The sequence below is a fragment of the Pipra filicauda genome, unplaced genomic scaffold, assembly GCF_003945595.2.
Source record: "Pipra filicauda isolate LSUMZ 115617 unplaced genomic scaffold, ASM394559v2 scaffold226_size1812527_pilon, whole genome shotgun sequence".
Taxonomy (NCBI): domain Eukaryota; kingdom Metazoa; phylum Chordata; class Aves; order Passeriformes; family Pipridae; genus Pipra; species Pipra filicauda.
In genome coordinates, this window is record NW_024104339.1 from 1,415,034 (window position 1) to 1,436,746 (window position 21,713).

The 21,713-nt window shown below is 47.6% G+C and overlaps 2 protein-coding genes across 2 annotated transcripts in view; both read right to left on the reverse strand.

Moving 5' to 3' along the window:
- Nucleotides 1-296: 296 nt before the first annotated feature.
- AP5Z1 (adaptor related protein complex 5 subunit zeta 1) lies at nt 297-10,112 on the reverse strand. Its single transcript, XM_027713203.2, has 17 exons — nt 10,006-10,112; nt 9,673-9,810; nt 9,100-9,286; nt 7,956-8,100; nt 6,920-7,032; nt 6,055-6,223; nt 5,220-5,348; nt 4,804-4,841; nt 4,562-4,724; nt 4,115-4,293; nt 3,481-3,623; nt 2,613-2,762; nt 2,286-2,397; nt 1,784-1,881; nt 1,402-1,534; nt 1,016-1,230; nt 297-715 (listed from the first exon to the last, which is right to left on the reverse strand). Exons 1-17 carry the CDS (start codon nt 10,044-10,046, stop codon nt 445-447), a joined length of 2,424 nt encoding a protein of 807 aa, XP_027569004.1. The 5' UTR covers nt 10,047-10,112; the 3' UTR covers nt 297-444.
- A 4,570-nt stretch (nt 10,113-14,682) lies between these two features.
- Nucleotides 14,683-21,713, reverse strand: part of FOXK1 (forkhead box K1) — a 53,756-nt gene continuing 46,725 nt past the window's right edge. The window contains exon 9 of the mRNA XM_027713207.2: nt 14,683-21,074. Within this exon, the coding sequence (XP_027569008.1) occupies nt 20,854-21,074 (221 nt within the window). The 3' untranslated portion in view covers nt 14,683-20,853. The remainder of the gene's footprint in view (nt 21,075-21,713) is intronic.

The following is a 21,713-nucleotide window of genomic DNA, read 5'->3' on the forward strand; positions in this document are numbered from 1 at the left end:
TAACAGTCAGTTCTGCTTCCTCCACCTCACACAGGCTCGGCTGATCTGCTGCAAGAAGAGGCAATAAAAGTGCAGAGCCAGGTGTAGTGAGAACAAAGGGGAGGGAAACAAGGCAGAGGAAGGGAGGGAAGATGTACATCTCCAAAGGGGCATGGTATGCTGGCAGGGTGTTAAGGCATTCATTCACTCTCCTGCCACATTCACACAAACCCACTGATATTTTCAATGCATACAGGCCAGGGAGGGATAAGACAAGCTTAGGAGATAAAAAAGGAACAGACGCTGGGACACAGAAATACAAAGAACCTCAGAGCAGAAGAGCAGCCTCAGCTCTACTTATTCCTGTTTTCTGTTTCATTTGCAAACATTTGTTCCTCATTTCCAGTTAAGATCAGCCTTGAGTATCAGCAGTGTCCAGTGAGTTACTCCACAAATCTCCTGCCCTCACACTGGCGTGCAGCCAGGAGCTGGCTCCAGGAGATGGGTGACCATCCTCAGGGCCAAAGGAAGGGAGTCATTCACCTCTCTCTGAAGCCGTGTGCTGGCCGCATCCATGGGGGGGTTGAACACAAACTGAGCCACGCTGGGCATCTTCAGCAGGTTCATGAGCTCAGTTGCCCGAATAAGGATCTCCTCAAGGTCCTCCTCGCAGTAAACAGAGGTGACAGCAGGGCTCTGCACAAATGTCCTCATCTTGGACAGGAACATGGACACTCTGCAGGAGAGGAGGATGCAGACATCAGCTGGCAGGACCTTTACACCCAGCCAGCTCACTACTTAAGCCTGTGAACGCCCACAGACTAGTGCAATTGAACATCAGGTGACAGAGCATTAGTCAGCAGATGAATCCCACTTCCCCAAACTGTGCCCCTCCACAGCTTATCTTCTCTGTCCTGTTTCAGTATCAGGTTCCATCAGTCGACAAATTTGGTCATTCATCATTAGCAAACCCATGTTTGGACTCATGAGATCTGCATGTTTCAACCCTTTGCCAATCCCCACCATCCGTCCTCACCTGGGGATCAAGTCCTGGCTGCGGGCTGCCAGCTTGGTCAAGGTGGCCATGAGGACACTGATGGCACGGGGGGCACAGCTGGGGGTGCTGGCCAGTGGCCGGAGCTGGGTGATCTCAAACAGCACGGCCTCCAGGGTCTCAAAGAACCGTGTGATCTGCTCCACAGTGCAGCGCTTGTCATAGGACACTGACAGGTACTCCCCGACAGCCCAGACCTGGGGCAAAGGCAGATGTGCTCAGGGCAAGCACAAGGAGAGGGAATCAAGTAATTTTTAGGGAATAGAAAATCAGGTTCGCTAATGCTCTAGGAGAGGAAAGGGAAGGTGACCGCCAGATTGCACCACAGTTGGAGCAGCCTGTGGCAGACGCAGACAGGCCCCGCTCACCACGTGGGTGAAGATGGGCTCCTTGCTCTGGATGTTGCTGACTGCTCCTGAGAACTCCAGAATCTCTGTGGACAGTTCCACGACGAGCGCAGGGTGTAGCTTGCAGAGCATGGCCAGCTGTGAGCTCAGCACCCTGGAGCAGAGAGAAGGGCAGAGCTCAGACCACGGGCAAGGTGGTCATCACCCATCCGAGGAGGGGCTGGCAGCACCCAGCCACTGGCACAGTGCTGTACCCTCAGGGTGTTCCTATTTTTCACCCTCCAAAGGTGTGTCACAGCAAGGACTGGGCCACAACTGAAAAGGCTCCTGGGCTGCTCTGGGATGCCAGGCTGCAGCCAGTGGAAGGGCTGGGAGCTTGGCTGGGCCTTCTGTCCCCTCTCACCTGTACACGTCATCTTTGAACGTTGGGATCTCGTAGAGCTGGTCGCTCCTCTGCAGCAGCAGCACCACCAGCTGGTTTATCAGAGACCCATCTGCAGACTGAAAAACAGCCCTTGTTTCAGCAAGGGCTGAAACAAGTGGCTTTCAGCAACCAAACCCCAAACTAACCAGCCACATCAGACAGCTGGCAGAGAAACTGCCTGATCTTGCAGGGGGGTAGCAGTGCAGAAAGCAGCTATCAGGCACTCTGCTCTCAGCCCTCTCCTTTACAGCTGGCTGAGAGCACAGAGTGAACCTGACACTGCATCATGGAGCTTTTCTGCTTCTCTGCATGAAGTGGCCAGCTCAGTGCTGGTTCATGCCAGTATTAAACCCACCCTCCCCTAGTGCACCCCTCTCTTGAAGCTGCAGCGTCTTAACTATTTTGCTTCTTCAACTGCTTTTCACACAACAAGAGACCCCTGTGGCACAAGTGGGAGCCAACCTCCCCCAAAAGGACATACCTCTGCCACCACCCTGAAAAAGAGCTCCAATAGGACAGGGACAGTCTCTGCACACTGCACCACCCTTGGGTTGCCAGCCAGGGATCCCAGTAGCTGCCGAAGTGGAATCAGACTGTGGGCAAGAGAAGAGTTACTGCTGAAGGCTTGTTCCCAGCTACTCTCCTGACTGCCCTTCCCTATCCCCCACATGGCCTCTGAGTGCCGGCAAAGCTGACACAGGGAAATCCACCTCGCCCCAGCCCCAGAGTGACTGTGCCTTTCCCAGTAATCCCAGTGCTGCCTCCCAGAGCTGAATGGCTGAACCACACCCTGGTGGCAGGCTCCCACCTCTCTGGGGTGTCCTCAGGAGCAGATTTGGTGCGGAGAAGATATTGGAATGTGCTCTTGTAGAGGGGATGACGAAAGGCTTCCAGGCAGGTGGCTGGTTTCACAGCTGGGTCACTTGTGGCCTTCTCAGAGGTAGGAAGAGCAGCTGCCCTGGCAGGAAACACATAGAGAACATGATGCATTATGAGAACAGTCCAGGACACAGCTGGAATCATGAACACTGAACACTGAACCAGTGACAGCAAGTTGGTTAGTCCAGGCCCTCCGGAAGACAATCAGTATGACAGAAAATTATGAGCTCAGACCCTCCCCATGCTCAGGCAACAGTTCCAGACTTGCTTCTATATCACTCCTGGGAAAGGGCAAAACAGCACTCTGCACCCTCAGTCACCCAAGCCCACCAACATCTGCCTCTTGGATGTCTCTCTTTTCTAAGCACTCCAGACAGAACTGTTGATGTTGGGAGGACAAGGAAGAGCAGAGGTACAGCCAGTTCCAGTCCTATTTCATCTTCCTGGAGACTCACAGTTCCTAATGACCTCAGGAAGAAACGTCTGTATGCCTTCAGGGGAACAAAGCCAGAAAAGGGGGGTAAGAGCAGGGAGGGAAGATCAGGTAGCCCCCACCTCTGTGCTGAGGTGCTGGCTCATGGCAGACCCAGCATGTGGCAACTATTTGGAGCTGGACAGGGAGAGGGGAATAACAACAGCTCCCTGAGCCCCAGAGACAGTCCAGCTTTGTCTTAACCTGACTGTAGATCTGTGACAGCAGCAGCCAGAGGAAAGCTGGGGCTCAGAGAAGAGTGTACTGGGCTGTGGTCAATGTCAAGACACTGATGAGCAAGTGAGAGGAAGGGAAGGTGCATTACCTGAGCTGGATGTCCAGAGCTGCTGTCAGACAGGGCAGGTCAAGCAGCAAATGGAAGATCTCAATGGCTGTGCCTGCATCCAGCAGAAATGGGAGAAGGTCCACAAACTCTGAGATAAGAGGTGGGCTGTTCCATGCCAGGAACTGCAAGGAACAAGCAAAAACTGCTGCACTATCCCAGCTACCCCACAACACACCCAGACAATTCCATGCTGTGACAGAAGGGATGGGGAATGGAAAACCACTTCTGAAAAGCAAAACCAGAGAAATCTGAGGGTTTGGTCAAAACCCAGGAGGCTGCTGGAAGCTCAGCACAGGCCTCTGGCAGCTGCTTCAGTGGCTGGTAAGCTGCAACTTACTAAACTTTTCCAGGAACAAAGTGCTGTGTTCTGTGTTCACTGTGCTTCCCAACCCACTGGCAGTCCTGTTAACACAGACTCTCCCCTCCTGGCAGTGCTAAACACACCCAGAACCCTCTTCCCTCTTTAAAACTCTATAACAGTCCTTCTTGCCTGTGCTCTCCCTGGCACTGCCATGGAGGCACTTGGAGGGCTCTGGGGTGCAAACAGGAAGTTCTGGGGCACAGAAAGGAATGTGAAGCAGGCTCTCCCCTCTGCTGCTCCAGCAAGCTGTACCTTGAAGAGATTTGGGAAGCTCTGCCTGAATATGCTGGAGGTGTCCGTGAAGAGCTGGCTGTTGTCTTTGCAGAACTGGACAAATTCGAAGGCCAGTGATGGGTTGTGGAAGAGCTGGGCCGGGATATCAGTGAACAAGTGTTTGTAGATTGCATCCGAATCCACAGCTGCCAGTTTGCCTGGGAGGACACAGCACACTGCTGAGCACAGCCCACCCAGCAGCCCTGCCAACACTGGCTCCAGGGGCTAAGCTAGATCTGGGTTACGTTTTTCTAAAGAGCATGGGACCCCTCAGCTCCTGGGTCTCCTGGAGTGGGATCATCCATCCCAGAGTACAGCCAAGGTGGAATTACCAATTCTGGGAGCCAGCAAACTATCAGGACAAAAGGCTGTGCTGGAGTATGCAAGACTAGATTGTGGATGAGGGAGTGGGAGCTGATGACTTACTGTGGTTCAGGAAGAACTGGGCAATGGGCAGTAGTGCCCTGGCATAAGTGGCATCCCCACAAATCCTGCCATGCAGGATTTTCAGGAAGGAGACAGCGCGGTACATGTAGGAAGAGTCCTGCTTGCAGATGATGTCCATGATCGTCACTGCCTCAATGAGACACTGCAGGAGAGCAGAGAGTCAGACTGGAGTGGGGGAATCCACAACTCCCAGAGTTTCAGCCCCACCTCTGTGTACTTACAGCTCTCTGCAGGTCTCCGTCATCTTTCTTCAGGGGTCCTGCCAGAGAAAGGAGTCCAAGTTACACTTTGAGCCCAAACAGGAACATTGGACTGGCAGTTTGAGCACTGACTCCAATTTCAGGACAGGCAGGAAGACATCCTGATCCCAATTCCAGGCTAATGACAAACAAGATTCACAGCCTCACCTGCAAATCAAGGGGAGGAGGCAGAACATGGTCTTTGCCTCCAAATCCCTCCCAACACCCCAGCTCAGGGCTGGTCAATGACTTGCACCAGCAGCTGCAGCAGGTCCCACCCCTGGAGCCTGACTGTGGACTGCAGGGAGTGAGATCCCAGCCCAAACATGCAGTGAGCCAGAAATGTTTTCAAGAACACTGCCAGGGGAGCTCCAGGGAGGGTTCATGGCAAGACTCACGCCGGGTGCTCTGCTCAATCAGCCGCTGGCAGTACTCGAAGGCTTTTTCCCGCAGATGCTCCTTCGGGGGAAGCAGGCGACTAGAGGTGGATGTAGTTGAGACCATGGATGTAACAGACCTGTCCATTCCTGGTTTGTCATTTACAGAATAAAGAATACAAGTGTCAGCTCATGCCATGGGTGATGTAACCCACGCAGTGGCCCAGCAACAGCAAAGGAGCTGAATGTCCCCAGTGCCGTGTGAAAAACAGGAGGGCAGGGGAGAAGGGAATGTTACAAGAACACTAAGGAGATGCTGCCTCCCACCACCCAGCCCTTCTTTCTTAGGGACCCATGGGGCTTTGTCTGAAAGCAGGGGACTCACTGAATGAGTAACTCCACGAGTAAGGCTCACTAAGGATCAGTCAGCAGGCTTTGTGATACTCTTCCCAAAAGCTTCCCTGCTCCTAGTCCAAGATCTCTAAACTCTTGCTCATATTCCTGCCACTGAGAATCACAGAATGGTTTGGGTTGGAATGGACCTTAAAGATCATCATCTAGTTCCAACCCCTTGCCAGGGACACCTTCCAGCATACCAGGTTCCTTCAAGCCCCATCCAACCTGTCCTTGGACACTTCCAGGGACGGGGCAGCCACAGCTTCTCAGGGCAACCTGTGCCAGGGCCTCCCCACCCTCACGGGGAAGAATTTCTTCCTAATATCTAATCTAACCTACTCTCACTTTGAAACAGAGGAAGTTGCTGGTTGCTGGTACAGCCACCTCGTATGACATCTCAGAGCACACACCCCTCTTTGGGGCTGCAACTCACCCTGGCCTTCAGACCTTCAGTCCATACCTGGATTAGGGGCTTTCCCCTCCTGGCCCCCATAGAACAGCAGCCAGTTTCTCAGCATGGAGAAGGCCTGCACGTTGAGCCACTGGTCCTGTGTGTAGTGCTGGCCCACTGAGAGCACTGTGAAGAAGTCTGTGGCAATGGCACCATCCACCTCTGTGACGGGAGCAGGCTGAGAGAAAAGATGCAGCAGGTCAGACTCTGAGGGAAAGGCTGAGTGGGAAGGCAGGGAAAACTCGACTGAGCCCATGGAGACAAGTAGCCCTCATTTAGGGTCCTGCAAGAGGGCAGATATCAGACAGAGAAAAGCCAACTGTCCTGGGTTCTTCTGCCCAGCTGAAACACTCCAAACTTTCTCTGACACTGGCCTCATTTGCAATTACCTTTTACTCTGAGGTACATGGGCACTAAGACTCTTCCCTTAAAACTACTTCAAGGATTTAAGTTGGATATTAGGAAGAAATTTTTTACAGAGCAAGTAATCAGACATTGGAATGGGCTGTCCAGGGAGGTGGTGGATTCACCATCCCTGGAGGTTTCTAAGATGAGACTGGATGTGGCACTTAGTGCCATGGTCTGGGAACCACAGCAGCGTTGGATCAAGGGTTGGACTTTATGATCCCAGAGGTCTTTTCCAACAGTGTTGATTCTATGACTCTATGATTAAAGCTCTGGTTCTACAGGAGAACTTTTAAATCCTGGAGCTATAAATCCCCCTAGTTTGCTTTCCTGTGTCTTGACCACTTACTCCACAAAAGATGCTTAAGAACAGCAGCACTTCCAGGCTACCATTTTCCAAAGGAAGATGATTCTGGAAACCTGACTAACAAACGCCCCTGTGAGGTGACCACAGCAACTCAGCACTCACCTGTTTGGTTCTGGGACTGGAGAAGAAACCTCCTGAGGGCTGAACAATTCCTTGCTGAGTACTCGCATACCTCAGCCAGTCAGCCAGCTTCCTACTGACAGCATCAGTCTGCTCTGTGCAAGGAAAGTCACAGGGTCACTGCCAGACTGGGCAGAGAAGCAGCCTCTGCACCATACCCCTGTTAACCCTATTTTTCTCCAGCCTAGATCACTGTCTTTCTGATCCAGCATTCTGTAAAGGAACTGGCATGCCAGGGTTGGATGCCCTGTACTCCTCATCCTACCTCTGAGTCAGGGAGTGAGTGCTGGAACCAAGGACTTCTGCTACCACATCAATCAAGAGGTACTTGTTCCTTTGTCTCCACCTACAGCTGCTATTAGAAGGAAGGTACAAAAACCTGTCACTCTCTTAAGCAGTGTCTGGCTTCAGCTCTGCAGCCAAAGGCATAAATCCCTCCCTGAGGACTCACAGGTAATCCTGCCTGCTCTGCCAGCCCATACATCCCTGCCCAACATCCTCCCCAAAGCTTCTCCTGCACACTGCACGACTTCTGCAAACCTCACAGGAAACTCCCAGAAACCGGCTCTTGCTCACAACACAAATCCCCGTGATTTTAAGCCTGGAGTGCTCTCCTAGGTTTACTCACCAGGGTACATCCCTCACCACTACCAATACAGTCCTGCCTCTCTTATGAAGAGCATCTCTAGTTGTTTCTGCTCCTCTCATGGACAGATGCACAGGCACATCTCTGCTTCTCCCTCTCACTTTGGTTGATGCCCTTCAGGATAGCTACAGTTTCATACTCCTATTGCATGTGGAGACCTCAGCTAGAGCACAGTTACTGTGATACAAATCCATATCCAGGATTTGACTGGAAGGCCCAGCCCCATTTTTGTGTGTTTGAATGTATCTCACCCAGTAAGTTCACTTTCCTTGTGGCCCAGATGTCACTTTTGACAGCAGTTTCTAACTGAAGCCTTCTGATCACTACACAGATCACAGCCAGGTGGCAATCTCAGCCCTTCCTACAATTTACCTTCAGTTAGAGATTCTGGTGAGAGATTGATGACATTTGCCAGGACAGGAAGGAGGAGCAGAGCACTCTGACCCTCGGGCAATCTTCCTTCAAGGACTTTTACAACCCGCTGCCCCACAGCAGCCACTTCACCCTTCTTATTTCCCTTAAAAATAAAGCAGAGGTAAAGCTGGGCAGACAATCTACCAGTGCTAGAACCCAACACCATGCAATCTCTTCCATCAGGCATCAGTACAAAAGTCAAACACAAAAAGGACTCACAGCACAGGCTATTTTAGCACATTTTACAGAGATTTTCTGCAATGTGAGTTCACAGATCCCAAATGATGGGGCTGCTTATGTGTGTTACTGAGTATATTTTTACACTGTGGAGCTGCAGGACAGTCTCAAGGCTGGATATTGGGCAAGAGGAGCTTTGGAAGGCAGCACATCAGCAATACTTTTGTGGTTTCTGTTTCATTTCCTCTAGCTAAGTAAGACTCAAATGAGTGTCAGAAACATAGGAGACATTTCTAAACATACAGTGAAACTCAGAATGAGAAGTTTCAGAAAAATATTTTATCTTTAACAGGCACAATAATAATAAAAGGAGTAGGGAAAAAAAAGGAAGTTTCCAGCTTAATCCCCAGGTAGCTCTGAAAACAGGAAAGTCCTCATTTTTTCTTCTCCTTGGAAAATCTGGATCTTTGCAGTGTCATTCACATTTACAGCTCTACATGTTTTATAGGTTCTGTGTATATTTTTTTATATTTGGACGTGAAAGCCAGTATCATAAAAAGGAGTAGTAAATTCACTCTAAAATCTTTTGCTCTCCAGGTTCAAGCAGCCCTGGTTTGAAATCTATTCCAGCAGCCAGCACTAAAGGGTTCCTTTTTGCTTCCAGGGCATCAGTTTTTAAATGTTACAATTTTAAGCAGTTTTTGTTATCAAATGCCAAACACAAAAAAAAAGCTGCCATTTTTCCCTATGCAAAGTAGAATAATGAGGTTCCTTAAATGAACATTGTAATGCTTTTGCTTTTTCCTATATACTTTCAAATGATTTTCACCCTCCTTGAGCTCAGGGAGGAGCTCGGGAACAGGGAACAATCAAAAAGCAAATCCATATTGACAAGGGAAGATTTGTGACTTGACAGGTCATTTACCTGAGCCAGAAGGACGGAGGATACCAGGCTCAAGAGCTTTGTATCCTGAATCTCATCACAGCGGAGGATCAGATCATTGCAAGGTGACATCTCTCTCAGGATGGCAGCACATAACACCTGAACCTGCTCAGGGCTTTTGGGCGAGCACAGCACTGTCTGCAACAGCTCCACAAACTTGCCATCCAGCCTGCAAGAGCCACAGCAAAGCATCACGGCCAGGCAAAAAAAAGATTCAGATGTTTATTTCCTGCGTATTCTTGGCTTGGGGATGATCCCCCTCGACAGTGACTGATGTCATCTTATCATCTCCACTTCTGAATGCTTTTCCTCTTGATGGAGAGCTCAGTGACACCAACACTTGTTACTCCCACTGCAAAAGCAGGCAGACACCTTGTGCTTAGCTTGGGGGGGAGGCAAAGAGGGGCTTAATGTTTATATCGAACTCAGGGTTTCCAAAAAACAGGGTGTTTTTTTTTAAAGCACTAACCCACCACCTTCCTTTTATTTGCTGTGGTTAAGAAAGCAACGCTTTGCTTCCCTGAGCACCAAGAGAGCCACAGAGCGCTCACTCACCTGCGGGGGTACTTGGTGGCGGCCACGGTGAGGTGCAGCCTCCGCAGCCCTTCCGCGGCCTCGGCGCCCGGCTCGGGGCCCTGCAGGAGGGCGGACACGCGGCCGGCGAACCTCCGCAGCTCCTCCTCATGGATCTCCCTGCCAGGGGAGGGGGGGGCAGCGGCTGTCAGGACCCCGGACCCGCAATTCCCGCCCCCATCACTCCCCCTACGCACCCACCCCGGGCCCGGCTGCTCCCTCAGCGCCGGGCGCGGCCGCTCCGCCAGAACCCCGGCCGGCCCCGAGGGGTCCCTGCCGCGGTCCCCCGGCCCCCCCGAGGGATCCCCAGCACACCTCGCCTGCCTGAGGAAACTCTCGGCGGCCGCCGAGAACATCCCGCACCCTCCGCACGGCCCCGCGCCCCGGTGCGCGCCCAAAGCGGCCCCCCATGACCGGCCGGTACGCCGGGGGCCGCCTCCGGGGGGACGCGGCGGCTGCTGCACGAAGGTTCCGCCCGGCGGCGCTGGGCCGCGTCCTGCCCGCACATAGGAGGGGTAATGCCAAAATTATCTCCATTGCAGATCGTGGACTACTTCGAGGTGCTGCTGCTGTTATTCTCCACCTCAGGAGTCAGAGGAGAGGCTTGGTTCCGAGGTCATCCTGCACGGCATGAAGGGGAACAGCTCTGGGGGCTCAGATCTATGGAAAACATCATCACATGGCAGAGAGATGCCAGAGATGGGTTTTCTAAGAGTGTGATAGTAAACGGTATCACATCAGCCTTTCTTGCAACCTGTTCACAAAACAGTGTTTTCCAAAACTGGCAGGAGATGTTAAAAATAGCTGCTCCAGCAGCTGCTCCAGTGGGTCTCCAGCACTTCCAAAAGGTTAAAAATCCATTAGTATTTCCCCATCGGTCTCGTCTCTCCTGACAGTGAACGAGGCAGAAGCTCTCACCACCATGCTGAGCATCCCCATGGGAGGAGGAGGAGGTGTCAGGGGAGGAAAGGCTGGCACTTTGCCCTTGGGTACTTCCCTGCCCTGCACCCTCCAGGCATTAGAGTTCATTAACAGCGTTCCTGGGCAATTAGCCAACAGAGCAGCAGCTCCCCTTTGCCCTGGGAAGACCAGCAGCATCCGTCACCTCAGCTGGAACAGTCAGAGCTGGAGTAGAGGAGAGCAAGCAGGAGCATTCAGTGTTTTCTATGCACCCTTTCTCCTGGCTGGGTCAGAAAATACACCCGATGCACATGGGGAACCAAAGACAGGACAATATTAGAAGATGCTCCTGAAAAACGGCTCTGCTGAACATCTTTGCTCACTGTGTACTATGTTATTATTTTTTACTTAGTTAGTCAATTAAAAAAAAAAAAAAATCCTTCCAGTGCCTAAAGAGTGAATACAAGAAAGATGGAGAGAAACTTTGTACATGGGGCAGGACAAGGGGGAACAGCTTCAAACTGAAAGAGGGCAGGGTTAGATAGGATATTGGGAAGAAATTCTTCCCTGTGAGGGTGGGGAGGCCCTGGCACAGGTTGCCCAGAGAAGCTGTGGCTGCCCCATCCCTGGAAGTGTCCAAGGCCAGGTTGGACAGGGCTTGGGGCAACCTGGCCTAGTGGGAGGTGTCCCTGCCCATGGCAGGGGGTGGGACTGGATAATTTTTAAGATCCCTTCCAACCCAAATCATACTGTGATTCTATGAATTACAGCTACTTTATGTCAACTGAGGTCTTAAAAGATACTCCTATTTAACTTTGGAGCTCAGAATGTTTAGTGAAAATAAACCCAGAACTTAAATTGTAGCTGCATTAGGAGGACAAGGAAGGAAAACCCCAACTATAAGGTAGATGTTTTCTGACCTCATATGCTTCAATGAAACCATTATTATGAGTTACAGGGGAATACACTGAAATAGTTTCTTTCAAAATAACAATGTTTCACTTCACGACAAAAGCTGGAGCTGGAGGAATAGTTTATAACTCCCAGGGGAAACATTACAGATCTCAAACACACGTACATTATGTTCACTCTGCTGCGAGTCAACAGCTGCCCAAATAACTGCCAAGGGATCAAAAGTCTGTGAACTCTGGAACAGTGGAAGGTGTGCAGATAAATACTTACTTCCTACATAAAATAAAAGGAAAAAATATCAAACACACTGTCCCCTTACACTGTGAGAACAACCCAAACTGCTGCAGGAAACTCAAACCTCACTATGATACTACACTGGAAAGATTCAGGTCTGTCACCCCAAAGCAGCAAAGCAATTTCAGGGCATTTTCTCTTTCATATATAATTTTATTTCTGGTTATAGAAACAAATGCTAAGAGGAGAAGCAACATTCCCCAACCACATACATCAAATTAAGGTAACAGAACAGTTAAAATAAATGAAAAAAAAAAAAAGTAGAAATTTAAAACTTTGTTATAGCTTTAAAATATTAACGTTCTCGATACATTAGAAATCACATTCAGATCTCAAATTACTTAAAAAAATGTATGGCTCCATATTAAAAAAAAAAAAAACAAACAAGCAAACAAAACCACTGTATCCCATTTGATGTGGAAATGCAGGTCCTGCTCCTTGGATGCAGGATCCCACCCTCGTGGGAGCCACGGTCTGGCTGTGCAGTTGAGCATCTCACAGGAGCAGTGCTGCAACACAGCCAGAGAAAGAAGGGGAACTTCACATCCATTGCCCCAGCTGGAGCTTCCCCCTTGGGATACACACCTGCTTTGTAAAAAGCACTGATAACGAAAACAAGTCACAAAAAATACTTTTGATATCAGCTGTAGAAAAAAACCCCCACAAACCCCAGAACATCTGGCTGGAGGTGTCTTGCACAGGTAACACCAGGAACTGAAATGCAAGCATGGCTTTAGTTGCCCCTTCCATCACCATTTTTAAAATAAGTGCCAAACCGAGGTGAAAGGGGTAAGGCTGGCCCAGGTCTCTGTAGCAAACCCTTCTGTCAAGCCATTGAGGTATTTCAGGTTCTCCTCTCAGCCTTCCCCTGGGGACTCGGTGGGAATGTGCATCTGCAGAACAGGGGGAGAGTCAGATTTTTCTGGATTTGTTTTTTAGAGCAATTATTCAGAGTTGGATCTGAATTTCCAGCTTTACCACCCATGGCTCACGCACAGCTTTTGATTTATTCCTAAACAGCTTTTAACAGTCCTTTGGATAACAGTCCTTTGGATAGCTACAGACTCTTAAAATGCTCTTTTTGGCTATGTGGAGGTTGGCTGGCAGGCTGGACAAGGTATGTCCAGAACACAAGACAATATATGGTCTTGTAAGATTTTTGTATTTTAAAGCCATTTTCTGTATCAGTACATTTCAATGAGCCTTTCTTTTTTCTTTACATTCTGTCTTCTATTAAAGCAAAAAGATTTTAAAAACAATAGTCTGGTTCCCTCTACTTCAAACCCATTTGAGGGAGAAAAAACCAGGAGAGATTAAGCAAGTTTAGGTTTACAGTAATTCAACTGCTACAGAGCCAACCTGCCTACTTAGCAGCCTGCCCACCTCCCAAGAGCAGCATATAAATCAGCAGAACATCAGGATGTTCTGCACCAGACTTTTAGCAGCAAGACAGTGAAACAGAAGGAAATCTCGCTTTTTCTGCTCCATTTAAATCTCATTTTTCTTCAGCTAACAGACATTTCTCCTCACTGTTGCCCTTAGCTTTAAGGAAGGCTTTGTCTCAGACTGCTTGAAGTCAAACTGAGGCGGGGTAGAAGCAGGACAGAGAGGTGGAGATCACAGCAAAGGGGCATCACTTAACTTGGCAGCAGACACAAGGAATAACCAAATATCAGGGGAAATCTGGTTTTCACAAGGGCTGTTTTCTGCTGAGAAGGAAAGCTGCCTCCTTTCACTGCTCCCATTCCTGTTACTCATCCTACCACCAGCCATGTTCTCCCTTAAGTACTGAAGCCCCATGACCAGCCAGTGATCACCGAGGTGAAGCCTTAACTCAGGTCCTCACCGAGAAAGGAACTTCTGCAACAGCAATTAGGAATTAGGAAGCCAACTATCACCTGCTTTTAAGAATAATTCCCAAAAGATCCAAGTGGGTCAAGATACACCCTTCTGTGAATTTAGTGATCCTTGTGGAATGAAATTTGGCCAGTTTGGTAAAATGTACTCCCTGTGAATGGGAACATTAGAAAAACTCTTCGGTGTTTGTTTTTAAGGGGATATACACACACCTCACCTCACAAAGAGACAGAAGCACGATAAAAGGAAAATAATCTCACCACAGAGGAAAAGAAACTATTTCATAGTGCCCCAGTGCTAGCTCAGCCACCTGGCAGGGAGGAATTCCTCAGCCTTACAGTATCCTCATGGACCTGCCATAAATTTCCTCTGTTAGAAATAAGGTCCCATTACTTACAGAGCAGAATCTGTAAAGAACTCCCCAACACCACAACTACAGATAATTGGAGACAAGAAAGGATTCCAGCTTTCATTAGTGCCATCTGGGGGATTTTCTTGCCAGAAAAGCAGCACGGACTGGGATGGCTGAAAGCACAACAAAGCCAGAAGCAGGGCTCCTACACAAGGAAAATGCAAGTACCAAGTTGTCTCTTCTGCTCTGCAAGAGGAATGAAAGCAATCACTGAAGTAAAGCTGCTTCCACTGGCTGCTCACATTAGTTACAAAAACAGGTACGTTGTTCTTCTAGAATCAGTGCCTGGTGCAGGAATTTACCAACATACTGTATAAAAGTCTGTGTAAGTACCATTTAAGAGAAAGAAATAGTCATGGACCATTTATATATCTATACTGACACACACTCACACACCCACCCACCCACCCACCCACATTAATAAATATAAATTTTATGTTTACACAGATCTAATTTAATATCCTCTGAAAAAAAATATTTAAAGGGTTTCTTCCTTAGCTGCCACCCATGAATTGTCAATGTTTTTTTTTTTCTATCTTGAGAGCAAAGGGGTAGATTTGGCACAACTACCCTCAGGCTCTGAAACTTAAAGTGACACGTAAGGAGAGGACCAGCCATACATTCTGAAAGGTTTTAATTCAGTGTTGGTAAATTGAAAAGGTATCAAAAGAATTTTCTGAACATATAAATACAAAGGTCAAAAGTTGATTAAAAATTTGGAATTTAAATATAGTGCTCCAAGAAAACCAAGTATTTTTCCAAATGTCTTGCTCGGGCCAAAGTACAATGCTCCCTGGTGTATTACTGCCCCATGAAAGACACCCTAACAGGGAAAGCCCACCCTCACAGCCAGCTAATTCCCATTGCTGATTACTGTATGTGCATATATCCCCACCTGTGTGCACAAACACATGCACTGCCCTGCGAGTAACACACCCAGCAGAGAGAGATGCTGATCCCACTAATCACAGCCACACAGCTCCGGGCAGCCGCCCACAGAGATGCTCCAGCTCTGTTTTGGTCAGGTGCAGATCAAAATGCAAGAAGGCATCACTTCCCAACCCCATCAGTTCCAGCAATCCAGATGACCTTGTAGTGTAACTGTTTTCTGCAGCACAGCTGGCTCCATTGGAAGCTACACTTTCCAGCAGTAGTGTATGCTATAGTAGTAGCAGCTTTGGCGTAATTTTTCACCCAGAAGGAAACAAAAAGTTACATGACTGAACAATCTGTTGTAAAACTGCAGCCTAACACAGAGATCCTCGCCAGATGCAGACCTTCAAGCAATGGAATTAAATTAGGAGTTGGATTAAAGGACTCTGGAGTTGACAGAAATAACTACAAATAGAGGGGGGGGAAAACTGATGAGGAGCAGAAATAGGAGCTGCCCAAGAGACTGGCTGGCAAGAGAAGACAGATCATTTGCTGCAGGAGGGCATTTACAAACTCAAAAACTGAGTGTGCAGCCAGGGCAAAATGATGAAGCAAGTCCTGTTCCATTAGAGGTTCATTTTTAATGCCCGAGTCCAAATTATTAGCAGCAGGACTTAAAAAACCTCAAAGATTTTGCATCAGGGTAGAAACTCAAGGCAAGTTCCCCATCAGATTTAAACTATCATTTGATAAGGTAAAGCACAGACACTGGGAGGTGATCAGGATCCTTCAGCGCTGCCTTCTGCTAAAAAAGCTCCAAGACCCAAGCTGGCACTGCTCCTTGAAAGAGAGGGACAAGATGGTTGTATATGTACAAATGCAATCCAGAGCATTTCCAGTTCACTTTGTGACTCATTTCTTACACTGACACTTTTCTTGCAGCAAGAGCCCAAACAGGTACTGGGCTGTACAAGCCAAAGTGTAGCTATCAGGCTAAGAAAAGGGATTCCAATCCATCCAACATTTTTCAGATTATGTCTGTAGAACTGTGCCTGCTTTTGGGCTCCCCAGTACAAGACCCACAGTGACCTGCAGCAATTCCACCTGATGCCCTGGAGCCTGAGCACGTCATGTACAAGAAGAGACCAGGACAATCAGGTTGGTTCAGCCTCAAGGAAGCAAATGGGGAAAATCTTACTGGAATCTTCAACTACCTACTTGGAAGACGCAGAGAAGGCAGAGCTAGGCTCTTTTGAGAGGCAACAAACACATGCAGCAGTGTGGGAAATTCTTAAATTGCTGAGAAGTTTTCACCTCATGGGTGGTGAGAGTGGATTCTCTGTGGAAAGGTACAGAACCATTGCTAGGTTAAATCCTCGTCATCCAAGATCCCCCAGTCCAGGTATAGCAGGGGAACATTTCTCCTTTCAGCCTACATTTTGACATTCATTTACATGCTTGCACACATCAGGGTGACACCAAATATCTCCCTGGAAACACCCCCTGCTAACACAGATGAAAAGCTCTAACACCAATTTAACACTCCCAGCAGGCAGGGAAAAGTGTTCCACACCACACTGCATGAAAGCTCAGGTCAGATGCTCTCACTTGCTTTGATACAGGTCCCTACCCTTCTGTGCTCCAAGTCTGATTTCACTGCTGGTACTTCCCTACTGAGAATGAGGAAAAAAAAAAAAGTGGAAATTAACTCGGAAAGATAGCTCTCTAAAACATGCAAAATCAAGTTTACTCCCTCCAAAACCTGAAGCCAGACCATGACATTGATTGCAGAAGAACTGTAAAGGCTTCTGCTGTTATTTAACCATTTCTTTCCTCTTACAAAGCTTTAATATGTCTCTGAAAACACACTTCTGAATAAGCTCTGCCCAACAATAACACGTCTAAAACACAGAATGAGAATTAATACAGGGTGACCAAACTGACCTTTCTCAAGCTGCTCTGGAGCAACATGTATTCCACAGGTATTTTCATCCTTGAGTCCTTGGGCAGAGCTTAATGCAAGGTGCTGCTCGTGTCAGTGGATAAAAATGACTGGATATGCTACAGGGGACAGCGTAAATGGTGTGGGGGAGGGAAGAATATGGGAAGGAAAAAGAGCTGAAAAGAATATATGAGCTAATCATGAACTTCAATTTTGTGCTCAGCACTGTGTTGTGTTATCACTAAATCAGATTAAATTGATCTTACTGTAAAAAGCTTTCTGTATCACAAGAGCCAAGGTCAAGATGAACAACAACTAAGGAATTCCAGTGGAATAAAACCAAGAACAACTGCATTCAGCTCTTGTAAACTGGGGCAACAAAAGTTGCTATAAACTAACTGTGATCAAAGTAAAACTAGTCAATGTCATTGCCTAAGGTGAAAAGAAATCAATAGGGAATGGTGAAAAGTGAATTCACACATTAAGAACTTGGTTTTACAGTTTCCCCAGGTCTAAGTTATTGCAGTTTAAATATTTAATGTGCCTTGACCTTTGTTATACACACAGCAGAAGATGAAGTAAAGCCTCCTCCTTCTCTTCCCCTCAAACCTTCCTCAGTTAATATAATTAATTGAGGATGAGATGCAACTTTTTAGACAAAAACCAAGCTGGACGATCAATTCAAAATAATCTGGGTACTGCACAGAACCATTAAGGTAAACATTTTCTTTCTAGTTGAAGACTCAATTCCACCATCACATTAATTTTCATTCCTCTGCAGCCCAGGGAATCGGGATTGGTATGTAAAAAGAATGGTGCTGTCTTCCAGACTGAGCAGTGTGATGAAAGAATTAATCTGGAGGCCTGAAACAAGAGGTCTCCATCTCACAAGTTCCAGATGACGACCACATTTTTCCACTGCTCTCAAAAGGATTTAGCAGGAACAGTTATTTTATCCAGTATTAGGCAATGTTTAGGAAAATCTACAAAACTATCTGCAAGTGGTATGGCTGTTTCTTACAGTAGCAGGGGGATGCAGCAGAATGATAAAGTAAAAACCCCCTGACAGGATGAACTGACAAGTTCCAGACATGTCAAGCAGAAAGGGGGAACAGAACAAAGATATTTGCTTATCCTCAACTCCCACTTGAACCAGCAGGCAGCGTGAGCCACAAAAGGAAGAAAGTGTTATTCTGTTCTAAATACTTAGGAGGCAAATCTACACATGCAACCCGAGGATGGACTTTCAAGAGGTATCTACAAAGCAGCAGCTGGTGGATGAAAACACTGAATTCAGCTGATGTATTTCTACAGTGCTGGACTAGTTTACAGAAGTTCAGGGCCTAATTATTTAGACTCTCCCAGAGAAAAGCAGCAGCGAAGAAAAATCTGCAGGACTTTGGCAGCTGAACACCACATCCTGAACAGTATTCTGTTGTTTTTTCATCTTGCTCTGACTCACACAACATTCTGGAAACCCAAGGACTCCTGTGCTTCCGGAAAGCTCCCGAGCCCTGGGGCTGTTTCAGAGGCGTGCCTGTATCTAAACCAGCAGTCACCCAAAAGTAATGATTAATCACAGATAAAACTGTGCTGCACTCTCACTTGTGCATTCTTCCTTGAAGTTCATTTTATTGAGTTCTGACTTTGGAAAGGCTACAGAAAACAGAGCTAATCCATGTGCTTTTCCGCTATGCCACACCTAGAGAGAAGGGGCAGCTGGAGGCCAGCCTGCTTCAATTACCTTGTCGTCTGTAACAATCCTCCTTCACAAAACCATTTTAAAGCACTAAAATCCAATCTAACAACTTGTCACTTAAGGCACACACCTAAATTCTGAAAGCCAGGCTGAGATAAATGATCTGCCCTGAATATTTAATGTGCCTCTATCCACAGAAAGCAACCGCAAATCACGAGACCGAGAAATTCTTTCCTTCTCTTAGAAATATTTCTCACCAAACAAGGGACTTGAGAATAAAACATGTCTGGGTTTTATTCAAGCAGTGGGACTTGGCTATTGAATAGGATTTGGCAAAGACAAAGGAAACTTAGAAGGGAACAAGTGATGCCAGCTGTTACCTTATGGATTTCCTCCCCCTCCCCGGATTCCAGCAGACACTGATGGGTTGTGCCTTACCCCCTAATCCCTAGGGACATGCTGACAGTAGCATTTACTGCACACTGGGGAAAGCTTTTTGCAATGTTTTCCTGCAGTGGGTTTGCCTCTCTGCTCTGTGATAGCACTGTCAGACCGCACAGGACAGCAACTGGACAACAAATCAGTACAGATGGGGGATAACCTACCAGAGGTACAGCCCACCCCTCTTAAGTCTCTTTTGCCATTACCAAAGCCGTAACACTCGTTGAATTAAAAGATCTCTGCTGTGCTGCCAGAAGACATGTTAGCCAAGGGGACTGCAAATGGGTATAAAACCAAAGGGGTTTGCTGGAGGCTACAGGCAGGGGTTGATTTCTTTGCCGGTCACAAGGTATCACATGCACCCACTGTTCCACATGGCTGAAGTGAGTCAAATCTGCTTTCCTGATAAGACATCCTTGTACTACATGAGGAGCCTGGAATACAGCTGGAGTAAAAGCCTCCTCCCACTGGTGAAGGTTCTCAAGGCAGGAGAGATGGGAGAGGGAGCCAAGTGATGAAAGGAAACCCCCAAATTCCTTTGGGAAAAATTGTTTAAGACCTCCAGTGGCTTTTGCCATAAAATAAAAGGGAAGTCTTTTGCCTTGGTCTCTACACCCTTACAGAATTTGTATGAAACACTGTATGACTTCTGCTACCTCTCATCCCAGCTCTCAACTTCCCTCTCCGAAGAGTAACACAGGAGCTTTGCTGTTTGCCATGGCAGAGGGGCAGGACAGCCTCCTACCCGGCCCTGGCTTCCTCACCATTGGCCATGGAGCTGAGGACCACACCACCAACGGGAGGTGAAGGAGACTGCTTTCAGTGCAGAAGACCAACCAATATTTTCTCAAGTTCACAGAGACAGTGGCCATGCCTTCACCTACAGTGCTATTGTGAACCAAAGCTCCAGCACAAGATGTGATCAATCAAATGCACACAGAGCCTGCGGAGACACCCTTCCCCAATGTGATCCTCAGGCATCAAGATGTTTTGGCTGTTGTCCAAAGCAAGTGATGAATAATTGTAAGAAATCAGTGAAGGTACAAACCCCTTTGTGGTTTTAATATCTTTACAGGAACCAAGTTAATACAGTTCCTCTGTCATCTTATTCTCCCTCAGAGGGAATGGAGAGAAATTGCATCTGGAAATCCAGGTGGCTGAGCCCTGTAACTCTTCCTCCTGAATCCCCACATAAATAAGCATTCATATTCAGAATTTTTCTGTTTTAAAAAAACAGAATCATTTGCCTTTTTCTTTAAGCTTGGTACCATGTTTCTTTAATGTTGTTGTGAGATACTGCACCCATCTTTCAGCATTTGATTGCCTTAGGTGACCTTATTGAAATGGTCCTATGGTTCAAAGCTCTCAGAAGCGTGATATTAAGGCATAGAACGTGAGGAGTTTTCTTTCCAGGGAGCAGACTGTATTTGTATTACATTCCTTTAGATGCTGCACTGCAAATCCCATCCCCTTGGAGCCAAAAGGGGAAAAGACAGTTAAAAATATCCCAGCAGTCATACAATCAGTTGTCTGTAATTTTTTTGAATCTTTTTTAAAAAAAAAAAGGAAAAAAAACAAAGGAAAAAATATCCCATAGGTAAAGACAGAACAGAGTTCCAGATATGGGTTCTTGGGAGGAGTTTTCCATTCTTTTTGGCACCTTGTGACTCTAACAGCTGTTGTCCTCCCATTTAAAAATCTGACTTTAAAGGAGCTGTATATCAGCTATGTTTTGAGCTGTTACAGTTGTGGTTTGTTTCCTGTGAAAGCTGCTTTAGGATTCCTGCCATCCCATGCCCACCCCACATCACTCCAGCTCCTCCCACCGGTTCTTCATTCACTGGTTGCCTGTCCTTGTGGCATTGCAGATGTGATGACTCCAGTCTGGGCTGGGACTGCTCCACTGGGCTCTTCTATCCGGGGTCTTTTCACTTCAGGTTCACTGGAAGAGGCTGCTGCCGTCTCCTCGGTCCCCGTCTCGCAGACCCGGCTGACTACAACAGGAGTGGACGAGCTGGCCTGGGCTGCAAGGAGCTGCAGGGGGTTTGTAAGAGCTGGGAAGGAGGGTAAGAGAGAGAAAGAGATTTAGTGTGATGAACTAGCACAAGTGTTTGCTATTCCAGAAAGCAAGAAAACAAAACACCGCGGGTCAAATGCGACAGCTGGCACATGGTCAAGTGTTTTTCAGTCCATTTTGAAAGGCTTGTTTGCCTTGTCTCTCCCTCTCCATTCACAACCCCAGCTTTGTGCAAGTTTACCAAACCAGGAATAACCCTGTTCATAGGAGAATTTCCTTCCTATTCACTGTCAAACAAGGCATTGCTAGCTAAGCATTCATCTCCAGTACGAAAGGATCAAATCCTGGTAAAAACCACAGTACACCTCCTCTTTGAGAGGTAGTTCTCTGATCACCTACAATCAGAACTCCTTGCAAGGTACAACATCTCTGTGCTGGGCCTTCAGCTGGGAAGTTTAGGGGCTCCCTTGAGCTCTGCTCACACAGGAAGAACAGACAGGCTTGTTGGGAAACTAGATTAGTATCCAAATGTTAAGTGTACTGCCATCTCATTCGTAAAAGGGGCAGGAAAGAGCTTACCCTACACAACCACATGTGTTCCCATCAGATCTGGGATCAGGACATAGGAATTTCTTCCTATGCTTCTTCCTAGGCTTCCAGTCTTGTATTTCAGTAC